Source organism: Macaca nemestrina, chromosome 7 (genome assembly GCF_043159975.1).
Source record: "Macaca nemestrina isolate mMacNem1 chromosome 7, mMacNem.hap1, whole genome shotgun sequence".
NCBI classification, from domain to species: domain Eukaryota; kingdom Metazoa; phylum Chordata; class Mammalia; order Primates; family Cercopithecidae; genus Macaca; species Macaca nemestrina.
Genome location: NC_092131.1, coordinates 100,727,306 through 100,741,361, shown reverse-complemented (window position 1 = coordinate 100,741,361; position 14,056 = coordinate 100,727,306). Strand labels below are relative to the sequence as shown.

The 14,056-nt window shown below is 48.2% G+C and overlaps 1 protein-coding gene across 6 annotated transcripts; it reads right to left on the bottom strand.

Annotated features, from left to right (window-relative positions):
- Positions 1–9,792: 9,792 nt before the first annotated feature.
- LOC105488286 (HD domain containing 3) lies at positions 9,793–14,035 on the bottom strand. 6 transcript variants are annotated; one of them, XM_071100652.1, is made up of 6 exons: positions 13,931–14,035; positions 12,435–12,521; positions 11,234–11,678; positions 10,926–10,982; positions 10,575–10,815; positions 9,793–10,276 (listed from the first exon to the last, which is right to left on the bottom strand). In XM_071100652.1, exons 3-6 carry the CDS (start codon positions 11,408–11,410, stop codon positions 10,146–10,148), a joined length of 606 nt encoding a protein of 201 aa, XP_070956753.1. In that variant the 5' UTR covers positions 11,411–11,678; positions 12,435–12,521; positions 13,931–14,035; the 3' UTR covers positions 9,793–10,145. The 6 variants fall into 6 exon arrangements, with proteins under 6 accessions (XP_070956753.1, XP_070956749.1, XP_011750490.1 ...); XM_071100648.1 differs by having other exon boundaries at positions 13,883–14,017; XM_011752188.3 differs by having other exon boundaries at positions 10,926–10,981; positions 11,299–11,678; positions 13,883–14,017.
- Positions 14,036–14,056: the final 21 nt, after the last annotated feature.

Sequence of the window (14,056 nt, the reverse complement as noted above, 5' to 3'; positions counted from 1 at the left end):
TACAAAAATTAGCCAGGCATGGTGGCATGTGTCTGTAATCCCAGCTACTCGGGATGCTGAGGCAGGAGAATCACATGAACCTGGGAGGCAGAGGTTGCAGTAAGCTTAGATCGCACCACTGCACTCCAGCCTGGGCGACAGAGCAAGACTCCATCTAAAAAAAAAAAACCACAAAGTAAGTTAGGTCTCTACCTCACAGTGTCCATACAAATTAGTTCCAGAGGGAAGATACACTTAATTACAGATATACTTAAGTAATATACAAAATTACTCAAAAAAAATTTATACCTCTGGTGTGGGACAGTCTTCTAAACTTTAACATGAGACTTAAAAGATATAATAAGGGAAAAGATAAGCAGATTTTGCACCAAAAAATATCAAAAGTCTCTGTGTGATGGAAAACATCAAGGTTAAAACACAAATGACAGATATGGAAGAAAATATTTGCAGCACGTAGAAAAATCGAGTACAATTACTTTAGGAGAAAAGCTTGCTTCAGGGTCCTTAGAGAAAGTCACTGGGGACTGCCAAGCAGCCACCTAAAGGCAAGAGTGACAGGGCTGAGTTCTTCCAGGTCATCAGAGTTGTTGCTGCCCCTATTAGGCCACAGAGTGGAACCCTGTTTATATCATAGCAGAAGAAATAGGATTATCAATGTGAACTGCTTAGCATGGTGCCTGGTATATACAAGAGCTCCACAAATGTGAGCTATAATCCTATTAGTAAAGGATGCTAAGCAGTTCTACTGTGGCAGGTGTCATTTGCTAGTAGAATCTGTAATCAAACAGGAGGGGAATCTATGAACACCTAGAAAATTAGCAGAATAAAGGACATTATCTTTGGAGGCTTTAGATGTGCAATGAAATTATTTGTCTGACAGAAACGAGTGCTTAATTCTATTTACTAGCCTTTAAAATGACTTAAGGCAGGCCAGGTGTGGTAGCTCACGCCGTAATCCCAGCACCTTGGGAGGCCGAGGTGGGTGAATCACCTGAGCTCAGGAGTTGGAGACCAGCCTGAACAACATGGCAAAACCCCATCTCTACCAAAAAAATAGAAAAATTAGCCAGGTATGGTGGTGTGTGCCTGTAATCCCAGCTACTCGGTAGGCTGAGGCAGGAGAATTGCTTGAACCCGGGAGGCAGAGGTTGCAGTGAGCCAAGATTGCGCCATTGCACTCCAGCCTGGGTGACAGAGCAAGACTCTGTTAAAAAAGAAAAAAAAAGAAAAAAATACATAAAATGACTTAAGGCAGTATGGCTCAAGGTGTGATTCAGAATCACCAGAATTGCTGTTGAAAGTACAGATTTCTGGTCTAACTAGAGCTGCTCCTTCAGCCTGGAGGCTGCAATGTAGATGTGTAGGGCAGAGCCACAGCTGCCCTGAGACTGCCGTGTAACAGAAGCAAGAAACAAAAGCTGACTTCAGTGCACAGGGGGATAAAGGCAGATTCCCGGGTACAACCTTTGAACTGGTCTCTGGGAGTAGAGGCCAAAGAATTTGCATTTTCAACAAGCTCCCAGGTGATTCCTGTGCGTGCATAATTTGGAAATGGCCCAACTTTTAAAGCAAGCAGCAACCCTTTACCACAGAGCTGTGGCACTGAGACTTCACAGTTCTTATTTTTTTTATTTTTTATTTTTTTGAGACAGAGTCTTGCTTTGTTGACCAGGATGGAGTGCAATGGCACAATCTTGGCTCACTGCAACCTCTGCCTCCTGGGTTCAAGCAATTCTCATGCCTCAGCCTTCCAAGTAGCTGGGACTGTAGGCATGTACCACCACACCTGGCTAATTTTTGTGTTTTTAGTAGAGACGGGTTTTCACCATGTTGGCACGCTGGTCTTGAACTCGTGACCTCAAGTGATCCACCTGCCTCAGCCTCCCAAAGTGCTGGGATTACAGGCGTGAGCCACTGTGCCCAGCCAGCCTCAGTTCTGAGGGTTACCATCAGAATGAACCAAGACATGACAGAAGCCATTTCAACCACTGGAGATGGATCGGATTCTATTCCTACATTTACTTGGAACCGTCCAGCTTTCATGAAGAAGGAAGGGCTATATGGCCAGTTGGAACCACAGAGAGAAAGGCTCCAGTTGAACCATTAAGAGCTGGTCCTCCCATGTAGGGTGAGCCAACCCAGACGGTGTCCTCATATGGCTTGCCTCGGGGTAGGTAAAACGTAAAACTTTGAACACTTGTGCAGAGAGAGCAGCATCTTTAATTTGACCTGAACCTGACTTGCTTACCTTGCTCTGTGACTGTGGTTAGTAATGAGGCATCTGTGCACTCACAGAGGGGGAAAATCAGTCTAGGAGGTGGGAATGAGGCTTACCATCCACAATAGAGATCTCTGAACAAAATCTTTGTTCTTCCCTAACAAAAAAGTGTGTGAAGGACAAACACTTCAAGGGGTCATTCTCATTTTCATCGTGAGAAGAGATAAGATACCAGATCCTTCACAATGACCCTCAATTTTACTTAGGGTCAGTGAGAAATCAATTCAGATGGTAACAGTCACCAGGACGAACTGGGTCTGCAATCTCCCTTCATTTTGGCTCCTGACTTTGGATCTCCCTAGTTGAGAATAAACCTGAACTAAAAATCCATGTAGTTTGGTAGTCTGGGCACAGGAAACCAAAGTGGTGTTGGAGATGCGGACTCTCCAGCATTCAGAATGTGACAGGGTTGAGTGTGGAGACCTGGAGAAGGCCCCTCAGTGGAGGAGGAAGCACTGGTGTTTCCCAATCAGCATGCCTCCTGTAAGTTTGAATATTTGTGTCCCTCTCAAACTCATACTGAAACTTAACCTCCAATGCAGCATATTAAGAGGTGGGGCCTTTAGAAGGTGATGAGGTCATGAGAGCTTCTCCCTCGTGAATAGGATTAAGCCCCTAGTGAAAGAGGCTTCACACAACCTGGCTTTTTTACCGTGTGAGGATGCAGTAACAAGGCACCACCTTGGAAGAAGAAAGCAGCCCTTGCTAGACACTGAACCTGCCAGCACCTTCATCTTGGACTTCCTACCTCTAGAACTGTGAGAAAATGAATTTCTGTTCTTTATAAATTACCCAGTCTCAGGTATTTTGTCATAACAGCACAGACTAAGATACCCAGAGACTTGCATTCCAACTAGAGGCGCAAGCACACCTATAATTCTGCCCTCTCAACTCCCAATGCCAAAAATTGCTAAACAAATATTAAAAATGTAAAAACAGGCCGGGCGCGGTGGCTCACGACTGTAATCCCAGCACTTTGGGAGGCCAAGGCAGGCACATCACCTGAGGTCAGGAGTTCCAGAACAGCCAGACCAACATGGCAAAATCCTGTCTCTACTAAAAATACAAAAATTAGCCAGGCGTGGTGGTGGGCACCTGTAATCCCAGCTACTCAGGAGGCTGAGGCAGGAGAATTGCTTGAACCCAGGAGGCAGAGGTTGCAGTGAGCTGAGATCTAGCCATTGCACTCCAGCCTGGGCAACAGAGCAAGACTCCGTCTCAAAAAAAAAAAAAAAAAAAAGCAAAAACAGTCAAACTCAAAGGAAATCTTTGACAAAGAATGGAGAGAATAATACAGCCATTAGCAGAGGCTGAGGCTATGTAGCATGAGAGAAGTAGAGACCAGTTCAGGATGGTAGGTGCTGGGACTTCAGAGTCCACATGGGACAGGTAACCAAGTTTAACATCAGGGGACCAGAACCATACTCTGAAAGGAACACAGGCAGGAAAAATGTAAGCTGTAAACAAAAACAGGATGACATGCAAGCAACCTAAAATAATACTTTAAAATATCTATATGTGCAATCACCAAAGAGCTAAAGGAAGATAGTCTTGCAATGAGAAAATGACCGAAAAGCAAGTAAGATTTTACAAATTATACATGCTGGAAATGTAAAAATACAATTATTGAATTATGCTTTATGGGATAAATCCTAGACTGGAAGCAGATGACATAAAAATTTAGCAGGTCTGGAAAACAACTGAGGAATCACCCAGAATGCACCACAGAGATAAAAGAAATATAAAAAAGAAGCTAAGACAGAGGATAGGCTGAGAAGCTCTGGCATAATGTTTCATAGCAGTTTTGGAAAAAAAGACTAGTGAGAATACAGGGAAGAGAAAACAAAGACAGTGAATTTTTCAGAACTGAAGAATGATGTGAGATCTCAGAATCAAAGAGCTCATTAAGTTCCAAGAAAGGTACATTTAAAAAAACGGGCCAGGTGCAGTGGCTCACGTCTATAATCCCAGCACTTTGGGAGGCCAAGGCGGGTAGATCACTTGAGGTCAGGAGATTGAGACTAGCCTGGCCAACATGGTGAAACCCTGTCTCTACTAAAAATACAAAACAAAAAACAAAACAAAACAAAAAATGTAGCTGGGCATGCTGGCACACACCTATAACCTGTAATCCCAGCTACTTGGAAGGCTGAGGCAGGAGAATCGCTTAAACCCGGGAGATGGAGGTTGCAGTGAGCTGAGATCATGCCACTGCACTTCATCCTGAGTGACAAGAGCACAACTGCGTGTCAAAAATAATAATAATAATAACAATAACCTCATGTAGATACATTGCAAATTATGTAAGATAAAACCTAAACAAGACCAGGCGCGGTGGCTCACGCCTGTAATTCCAGCACTTTGGGAGGCCAAGGTGGGCGGATCACTTGAGGTCTGGAGTTTGAGATCAGCCTGCCCCCATAGCAAAACCCTGTCTGTACTAAAAATACAAAAATTAGCTGGGCTGGTGGCACATGCCTGTAGTCAAAGCTACTCAGGAGGCTGAGGCAGAAGAATAGCTTGAACCAGGGTGATGGAGGTTGCAGTGAACTGAGAACGCACCATTGCACTCCAGCCTTGGCAATACAGTGAGTGAAATTCCCTCTCAAAAGAGAAAGGCAAATATAAGAACTTATTGAGAAACTGCAGGAATGAATATAACCTGTTATACAACCATGGTTTAACTGTAGATTTTATGCCTAGTATTTTTTTTTTTCCCCCCGAGACAGAGTCTCACTCTATCACCGGGGCTGGAGTACAGTGGCATGACCTTGGCTCACTGCAACCTCCACCTCCCGGGTTCAAGTGATTCTCCTGCCTCAGCCTCCTGAGTAGCTGGGACTACAGGTGCCCGCCACCACGTCAGGCTAATTATTTTGTATTTTTAGTAGAGATGGGGTTTCACAGTGTTAGCCAGGATGGTCTCAATCTCCTGACCTCGTGATCCACCCGCCTCGGCCTCCCAAAGTGCTGGGAATACAGGTGTGAGCTGCCGCGCCCGGCATAGCCTAGTGTGTTTCTTTGGAACTTATTAAAATGTCTCTGGAGGCTGGGCGCGATGGCTTCATGCTTGTAATCCCAGCACTTTGGGAGGCCAGATCCCAAAGTTGTCTTTAGTTGTATTTTAGATTCTACTAAAAATACAAAAATTAGCTGGGCATGGTGGTGTGCACTTTAATCCCAGCTACTTGGGAGGCTGTGGCATGAGAATCGCTAGAACCCAGGAGGCAGAGGTTGCAGTGAGCCGAGATTGTACCACTATACTCCAGCCTGGGCGATAGAGCGAGACTACATCTCAAAAAAAAAAAAAAAAAAAAAGGAAAAAAAAATCTCTGAAACATTTCATGTCCTGTTTTGTTACTGACCTGTGATTCTGTAAAAGTCTACTTTTGGGTTGGGCGCGGTGGTTCATGCCTGTAATCCCAACACTTTGGGAGGCCGAGACAGGTGGATCACGAGGTCAGGAGATCAAGACCATCCTGGCTAACACGGTGAAACCCCGTCTCTACTAAAAATACAAAAAATTAGCCGGGTGCGATGGCGGGCGCCTGTAGTCCCAGCTACACGGGAGGCTGAGGCAGGAGAATGGCGTGAACCCGGGAGGCGGAGCTTGCAGTGTGCCAAGATCGTGCCACTGCACTCCAGCCTGGGCGACAGGGTGAGACTCCATCTCAAAAAAAAAAAAAAAAAAGACAAAGTCTACTTTTGCAATTTGGATTAGTAATTTTATGAATGCAAATTGGAGATGCTGTTCAAAAAAAAAAAAGAAAAGAAAATAGAAAAGTCTTACAAAGGAAAGACAGTCACAGTGATAGCAGACATCTAGTTAGCTACAATAGACACCTAGAGTCCATTCAAACCTAGAGAAAACTCCACCTTGAATTTGCTCTCAGCTACACCATTCAAGAGCAAGGGGGAAATGACATTTTCAGACACACAAAGACTCAAGAGTTTGCAATGTACAAAACTTTAGTGGAAGAAAATAGGTGTACTTAAGCAAAAAGAGAATTTGTCTAGGGGCATGAACTGATGAGCGGGAGGGTATACCTAAATATTGGCTATACATGTAATACTATTTTATAGTTTAAAAAGAGGAAGGAACTAAAATTCTAGATAGCAATACTGTTAAGAGTTATTCAAGGCTGGGTGCGGTGGCTCACGCCTGTAATCCCAGCACCTTGGGAGGCCGAGGCAGGAGAATCACGAGGTCAGGAATTCGAGACCAGCCTGCCCAACATGGTGAAACCCCATCTCTACTAAAAATACAAAAAATTGGCCGGGCGCGGTGGCTCAAGCCTGTAGTCCCAGCACTTTGGGAGGCTGAGACGGGCGGATCACGAGGTCAGGAGATCGAGACCATCCTGGCTAACACGGTGAAACCCCGTCTCTACTAAAAAAATACAAAAAACTAGCCGGGCGCGGTGGCAGGCGCCTGTAGTCCCAACTGCTCGGGAGGCTGAGGCAGGAGAATGGCGTAAACCCGGGAGGCGGAGCTTGCAGTGAGCTGAGATCTGGCCACTGCACTCCAGCCTGGGCGGTAGAGCGAGACTCCGTCTCAAAAAAAAAAAAAAAATACAAAAAATTAGCTGGGTGTGGTGGCGCACGCCTGTAGTCCCAGCTACTAGGGAGGCTGAGGCAGGAGAATAGCTTGAACCCGGGAGGCGGAGGTTGCAGTAAGCCCAGATTGTGACACTGCACTCCAGCCTGGGCAATAGTGCGAGACTGTCTCAAAAAAAAAAAAAGAAAGAAAGAAAAAACTTATCCAAGGGGTTCTTCTTGTTCTTCTTGTTCAGAATATAAGCATATCTTGTGATTCACATGCACAAAGAAACATATGGGAATGTTGACTGCAGCGCTATTTGGTGTGGTGAAAAATGAACAACTAATTGTCAAAAGAGAATGCACACATAAAATACTATCTGTTAATAAAATACTATTAAGTAAACTAAAGGAATGATGTAAATATATACATGTATCAACATAAATCTCAAAAATATTGGTGAGGGTAAAGGAAGCTGCAGAGTGAGATGTACTTTCAACATACTTAAAAAAGCCATGGGGGCACAGTGGCCCACGCCTATAATCCCAGCACTTTGGGAAGGTGAGGTGGGCGGATCATCTGAGGTCAGGAGTTTGAGACCAGCCTGGCCAACATGGCGAAACCCCATCTCTACTAAAAATACAAAAATTAGCCGGTCATGATAGTGTGCACCTGTAATCCCAGATACTAGGGACGCTGAGGCAGGAGAATCACTTGAACCTGGGAAGGGGAGGTTGTAGTGAGCCGAGATTGTGCCACTGCACTCCAGCCTGGGCGACAGAGCAAGACTCTGTCTCAAAAACAAACAGAAAATTCAGGCGGGCACAGTGGCTCAGGCCTGTAATCCCAGCATTTTGGGAGGCTGAGGTGGGCGGATCACCTGAGGTCAGGAGTTCAAAACCAGCGTGGCCAACATAGTAGAATGCCATCTCTACTAAAAAATAAAAAATAAAAAATAAAAAAATCCAAAAACAGGTACTAAGATGACAGACCTTGCAACATATGGTGCTAGAAAAACTGGACATCCACAAGCAAAACCATACATCATATATTTTGTATACGGTGTATATACAAAAAATTACACCATATACAAAAATTAACCCAAAATGTTCTTGCCACAAAAACAAAAAATTGGGTTACTACGTGAAATGATAGATGTGTTAATTTGCTTCACTATAGTAATCTTTTTACTACCTGTATGTAGCCTCATAATATCATGTTGTATACCTTATGCCAAATTAAATCGATTTAAAAAGAAATGTAACCCAAAATGGATAAAGACTTTACCTTTAAAAGATAAAACGGTAACTTTGGGAGGCCAAGGCAGGTGGGTCACCTGAGGTCAGGACTTAAAGACCAGCCTGGCCAGCATGGCGAAACCCCATCTCTACTAAAAATACAAAAATTAGCCAAGCGTGGTGGCGCACGCCTGTAATCCCAGCTACTCGGGAGGCCGAGGCAGGAGAATCGCTTGAATCCCGGAGGCGGAGGTTGTGGTGAGCCGAGATCGCGCCATTGCACTCCAGCCTGGGCAACAAGAGCGAAACTCTGTTTCAAAAAACAAAGCAAAAAAACAAAACAAAACAAAACCAAAAAACCAAACCAAAAAACTAAAACGATAAAGCTCCTAGAAGAAAACGGGAAAAACTTCATGGCAAGAATTAGATTTGGCAAGAATTTTTTAGCTATGACACTAAAAACACGGGCAACAAAATATATAAAGTGGACTACAACAAAGCCATCTTTTGTAACAAAAAAAATGGTAATCCTACTCCCGCAAAACTAATTAAAAAAAATTAAGTACAAAGTTCTCCAAAAAGTACCATACCCTGGGGATTACACTGAACTTTGTTCATTTGTTTTCTTTTAATTCGGCTTTTTTGGTTGCCCTTCACCTACTTTTTCCCAGAGCCCTCCGTTGGGGCCTTCACTTGGGCAAACAACTAACGTAGTGGAACAGCTTTGACCTAACAATTTCTTCGTACCGAAGATGATCGCTTTTCCAGACAACTTAATAAACTTTGCTTTAATGGATGACTGGATGCAGAAAAAAATAAATAAAAATAAACCTCAGCTGCTCAGCAACGACTAAAAAAACCACCAGCGGGCAATCCCTCCCTATGGCCACTGAGCAAAATTCCACCACCTCCCCTATACTCCGCCTACTGCCGAGCTCCCGGGTTCGGACAGCCCCGGGCCACTTCCGGGCCTTCCCGGAAGTCCCTCTCGCTTAGCAACCAAAGTAACCCGCAATGCGGAAGGGCGAGGGGATTGCGAGTCACCGAGTTTCCGGCGCGGCTTGAGGTACTGGGGAACCGCAGTCCCCCACCGGCCCAATGATATTGTTGCTGGGGTCTCTCCCGTGCCCAGCAATGTTGTCAGTAAGCGGGCGGCACTCCCTTCCAATAGGTCTTTTCTTTTTTTTTTTTTTGAGATGGAGTCTCGCTCTGTCGCCCAAGCTGGAGTGCAGTGGCACGATCTCGGCTCACTACAACCTCTACCTCCCGGGTTGAAGCGATTCTCCTGCCTCAGCCTCCTGAGTAGCTGGTATTACAGGCGCGAGCCACTGCGCCCGGCTAATTTTTTTTTGTATTTTTAGTAGGGATGGGGCCTTGCCATGTTGGCCAGGCTGGTCTTGAACTCCTGACCTCAAGTGATCCATCCGCCTCGGCCTCCCAAAGTGTTGGGATTACAGGCGAAAGACGCCGCGCCCGGCCCCCTTCCAACTTTTTTAGCGGGGAAGGGTGCTACCATTTCTTGAGCACGTATGTATCAGGCTCCATCAGGCACGTCACAATCTAACCTGATAATTACACAACCCATCTCACTGATAAGGAAGCCAGGTTTGGAGGGTTGAGGCCCCCAACCTGAGGGAGGTGACTCAGGGACACACAATTAGTCCTGCTTTGCTGGAGGACAGATATGCAGCCTAACAGTCCCCCATTCAGGAGGCTGGAGAAGCAGCAGCAGCAGCTTAAACCTTAACCCAGAGGTTTTATTTTCCATAACGTCTTAGGAACTAGTACTTATATAATCTCAAGTCCCTGAGGGGCCAGAGATCCCACCATGCAAAATAGCAAACAGACCCAAGACTTGGGGAGAGGCAGTGAGTGCATCACAAATGGATGGGTACATCTGATTCCCACACGCGGGGCTCAGCTTAGTTAGTAGGAGACCTTCAGATTAAGAAAAAATGCAAGTCTTTTTTTGGCCTGTAGTATCTGGGAAGGATGGAGGGAGTTCGGGAGGCACAGAAAAGATGGTGTATGAATCCTGTCCGGCCTGAATGAGGCTGGAATTGTGCCTCTGGACAGCTTCAAGCACTGATCAGAGTGTCAGCCCCCGCTCCTTGAACAGATGCTTTAGCGCCTCTTCCAGTTGCCGGTTTGTTCCCTGAAGCCCCTTCACCACTTGCGCTGCCCACTCGAAGTATTCCTGGACTCGATGTTCTGACCATCCTGCGTAAGAGTCGACAGAAACTTGCTAGCGTGATGTCAAGGAAAGCACTGCCTTTTCCCCACTTCCTGGCAAGCCTGGTTCAAGGCCATGAGTTCCTGATGGGATGAGCTGTCCTGAAAACTTCCCCTTGGCCCAGCTATTGTATTTTTACCGTATGAAAGAAGAGTAAATAGTGGTCCAGTAGGATTAATTTGGGAATTAAGAATGCCCAGGGTTTTTCAGGGGAACTGATCAACCTGTGTCTTCAGAAGGCGGCACCCCCCTACCCTTTCCCTTAGAGCCCATAGGAAAGCGTACCCTCTGGGGTGCAGCGATTCAGGTCCCTCAGATTGTACAGCTTGTCTGCCAGTTTCACCAGTTTGGCCCCGGGGCTACTGTGGGGCGCTTGCTCCACCTGCAGCCGCTTTCTCTCCAGCTTGGGCAGAGTCTTGTCATCTGTTACCTCCTCCACCAGGCGCCGCACCTGTGCCCCAAAGTGTAGCTCCACCTCATCCAGGGTGGTGTCTGTGTCCTCCACCGTGTCATGGAGCAGGGCCGCCTGGGGACAAGTTCCCACTTAGCCCTGAGATGTCAGCGAAGGGATGCCCATTGCTGAACGGGGCCCCTGATCCCCATCCCAGTCTCCTGGCAGAGAAAGGGGAAAATTACCTGTAACACCACAATGTCAGTGATTCCCGCCTCGTGGGTCAGGATCCGAGCCACACCTGATGGGGAGGGGCAAAGCAGGAAGTCAGGTCGGAGATAGCTCCAAGGCGGTGTGTTGTGGGTTTTGGAGAGTCAGATGTGGCCCCTCCTGGCCTCTCACTAGCTGGGTGACCTTGGTCAAGTCCCTCACCCTCTGGGTGTCAACCGACAAAGGGAACGATCATGCCTACCGCTCCAGTTGTTACGAGGCTTAAACGGTATATCGCACTAAGCTTGGGACAAAATAGGTGCTCAATGAGCTGCACGCACCCCCACGTATCCTTCCCAGTCCCCACCCCCGGTGCCGCAGCCGGTGCTCCGCGGCCGACGAGCCCACCGATGGGGTGGTTGATGTAGGGGGTCCCTTCGGGGTCCTTCCGCCGCTGCTGCCGGTGCTTGCGAGCAGCGAAGTCGGCAGCCTCCAGCAGCTGGGCGGCCTCGGAGCCCATCGCGCGGATGGGGCGGGCGACGGCGGCAGCGGGTGCCAGGACGGAATGTTTACAGCGCCCCCTGGCGCCGGGGAGGCCCGGGGATCGTGGAGGCTAATTCAGCGGGCTGTGTTGGGCCTGCCCCAGATGAATTCCTCTAGAGCTGACATGCCCCGGCGCAGAGAGCAAGCGATGTGGAAAGCTGCCTTCAGCATCACAGCCGCCAGCTCAATGTACTCTGTTGGAGGTGCAAAAAGAACATAAGCCTGGCTCTCTGGGAGCCCACCGTCTGTGGAAAAGAGGAAGACAGACAAGAAATAAGGCAGTGGTCTCACAGTGCGCTGAATCCAGGGTGGGAAGGCTCAGGGGACTATGGGAGCGGGAAGAAAGGACAATCCACCTACCCTCAGAGTCAGAGACAGCTTCTCCCAGAAGCTCCCCCCATGAACAATCTTCAACCTGTCAAAGCTCTGAAAACTCTCCAAGTGTTCTAAAAATAGTTCTCCCTGCAGGCATGGGCCAGGTTCTGTGGGCGGGGGAGCCTCACCTTTGGACCCAGGAGACCCTAGGGCCTGACCTGAAAAATCAGAGCCTTCACTGGGAGCCCTGCCTAATTGCTTCAGACTTAGGCTCCCAGGTAGCTGTGACGTTTCTGCAGGAACTGCCTTTGTTCTCAGTGTTGCAGATGAAATTCGCATTGCCTTCTTATGCCATGAGACCTCCTATTTCAGTCTCTAGGCACCTTCTGTGGGCCCCTGGGGTGATGAGTATTGTTATTGGTGTTCTGGAAGCATGATGTTGTCAGGCTTGGGTAGGCACTGGAATAACACTTAATTCTGCTGGCTGGTGGCCTTGAGCCTTCCGGAGAAATTCCCTGTCTTAGGGCAGCTGAGGGGTAAGAGAGACCTGATGGTCCCTATGGAACTCCTCTGTGAGAGGGGGTTCCCTATTAGCTAAGTATACTCTAATTAGACAGGTAGCTTTTGTGTTCTGGCTGGTAGCTGGGGCAGATGAGGCCCAGGGGAAAAGCTAATAAAGGACTCACCCTTGGTTTTCAGCTAGTCTTGGTGGTTGCCATGTAGCAGAGGTTAGGGAGGGAAGCCCCACATGCTGGAAGTGAGGTCTTTGGGACCTGAAATAGAAGGGTCGGAATTCCCAGAGCTTCCGTGGCAGCCTGGAAGTTGGAGAATGGGTAAAAACATATTTGGCTCTAAATGCTTGTTTGTTCCTCATACTAATGGCTCAGCTGCTCTGTCATCCCTCATTCTGTCCTCTAGTCCTTTGAGCCTTCTCTCCTTCAGCAGTTTGGCAATGCAGGCCCCACGTGTTCCAACAGGAGATAGAAACCCAGTCCCTGTCATCTCTCTCTAAAAGCCTGTGATAGAGAAGCTTCAGACTTGTATTAATGGTGCCCGAGGGCCTTGGGGCTTTGATTTTTATTTCCTTATTTATGCAGTCATGGCCTAGAAAGAGAGATGTTAGAGTTCCCAGGACCAGGACAGAGGTGGTGGTGAAATCTCATGGGCGTCTGGAGAAGAAGGTCAGGCCCTTTGCTGACAGGCCTATCCGTGGGGCTACTGCTGCTCTTCAGCTGGGTGACCCTTGTCCAGTCAATCTCTCTCTCAGGTACAGCACTTACCCCTGTGGCCCACCTGCCTATCGTGCTATGGGCTATTCCTGGGAACTGGAACTGATGGGGATGAATGGAAGGGCACCTGCTCTTCCGGTAGGGGCTGATCTCTTTTACTCTCCAGTAGGGGTGGAGTGGGCTGTGGAAAGATCCCTCCTGCTTATTTCTAGCCCCCCAACCTCTCTCTTCAGCTGTGGTCCACCACCCTCACTTGTGCCAGACCACCCGGGATGTCAATGGCCACCACTACCCTGGTTTCTTTTGCCCTCGTCTCTCTGATTCTCCAGAGGAAGCCTACTGCTGCCACCTGCAGGCTGCAGGGGGCTCCTGCTGCACCCGGGCTGAATTTGAGGCCCTGTACCAAGTCAACCTGTCCGCTCTTCCGCCCCCGCCCATCCTCGGGTGAGATCTCCAACCCCGGAGCCACTGGAACATCGTAAGGGTGTTCCAATATCTGGGGCTCTGTTCCTAAATTATGGGGTGGGAGGCTTGTAACTTACAGACTAGTGAAGGGACAGACCGCAACAGAAAATCATGTAGATCATGATTACAATTACAAGGGAGAAGTTCAGGGGGCTGTGCAAGCGGGTAATGGGGAGCCATACTGAATCTGCCCATGGGTGGCTCTAGGATGAGCTCCTAAATTCGTATGCAAATGTGTGTATGTAAGACTACACTTATTTGGGGATGGAGTCCCGAGCTTTCTCCGGACTCCCAGGGGTTCTGTACTCCCACAGAGCGCAGCAGCCAGAGCGCGGCCAGGGCCGGGATCCAGATACTTTTTTCTCTCCCGCAGGGGCCCAGGACAACTCCTAGTGCTGGGCCTCTACAGCCTACTGGTTGTGACCCTGATGACCGCAGACCTTGTGCACTTCTGCTGCGATCGGGGCCGGGGTCGGGGCTGGAGCCACCGCAGGCCTCCCTCTGGGTCCTCCGCCGTGAACTCCTGCAGGTCTCCGCGGGGACAGCTTAGGCGCGCCCGGAGCTTGCCTGCACCTGCGATCCAGAGTCGAGTGCCCCGCCTCTGCCCGGGCGCG

Coding starts and splice junctions, on each gene's coding strand:
- LOC105488286 (XM_071100652.1), bottom strand. CDS start 11,410: ATGGGCTCCGAGGCCGCCCAGCTGCTGGAGGCTGCCGACTTCGCTGCT. Junction 10,983..11,233: donor GGACTGGGAAGGATACGTGG/GGGTGCGTGCAG, acceptor CCCTCCCCATCA/GGTGTGGCTCGGATCCTGAC. Junction 10,816..10,925: donor CTGACATTGTGGTGTTACAG/GTAATTTTCCCC, acceptor ACTTGTCCCCAG/GCGGCCCTGCTCCATGACAC.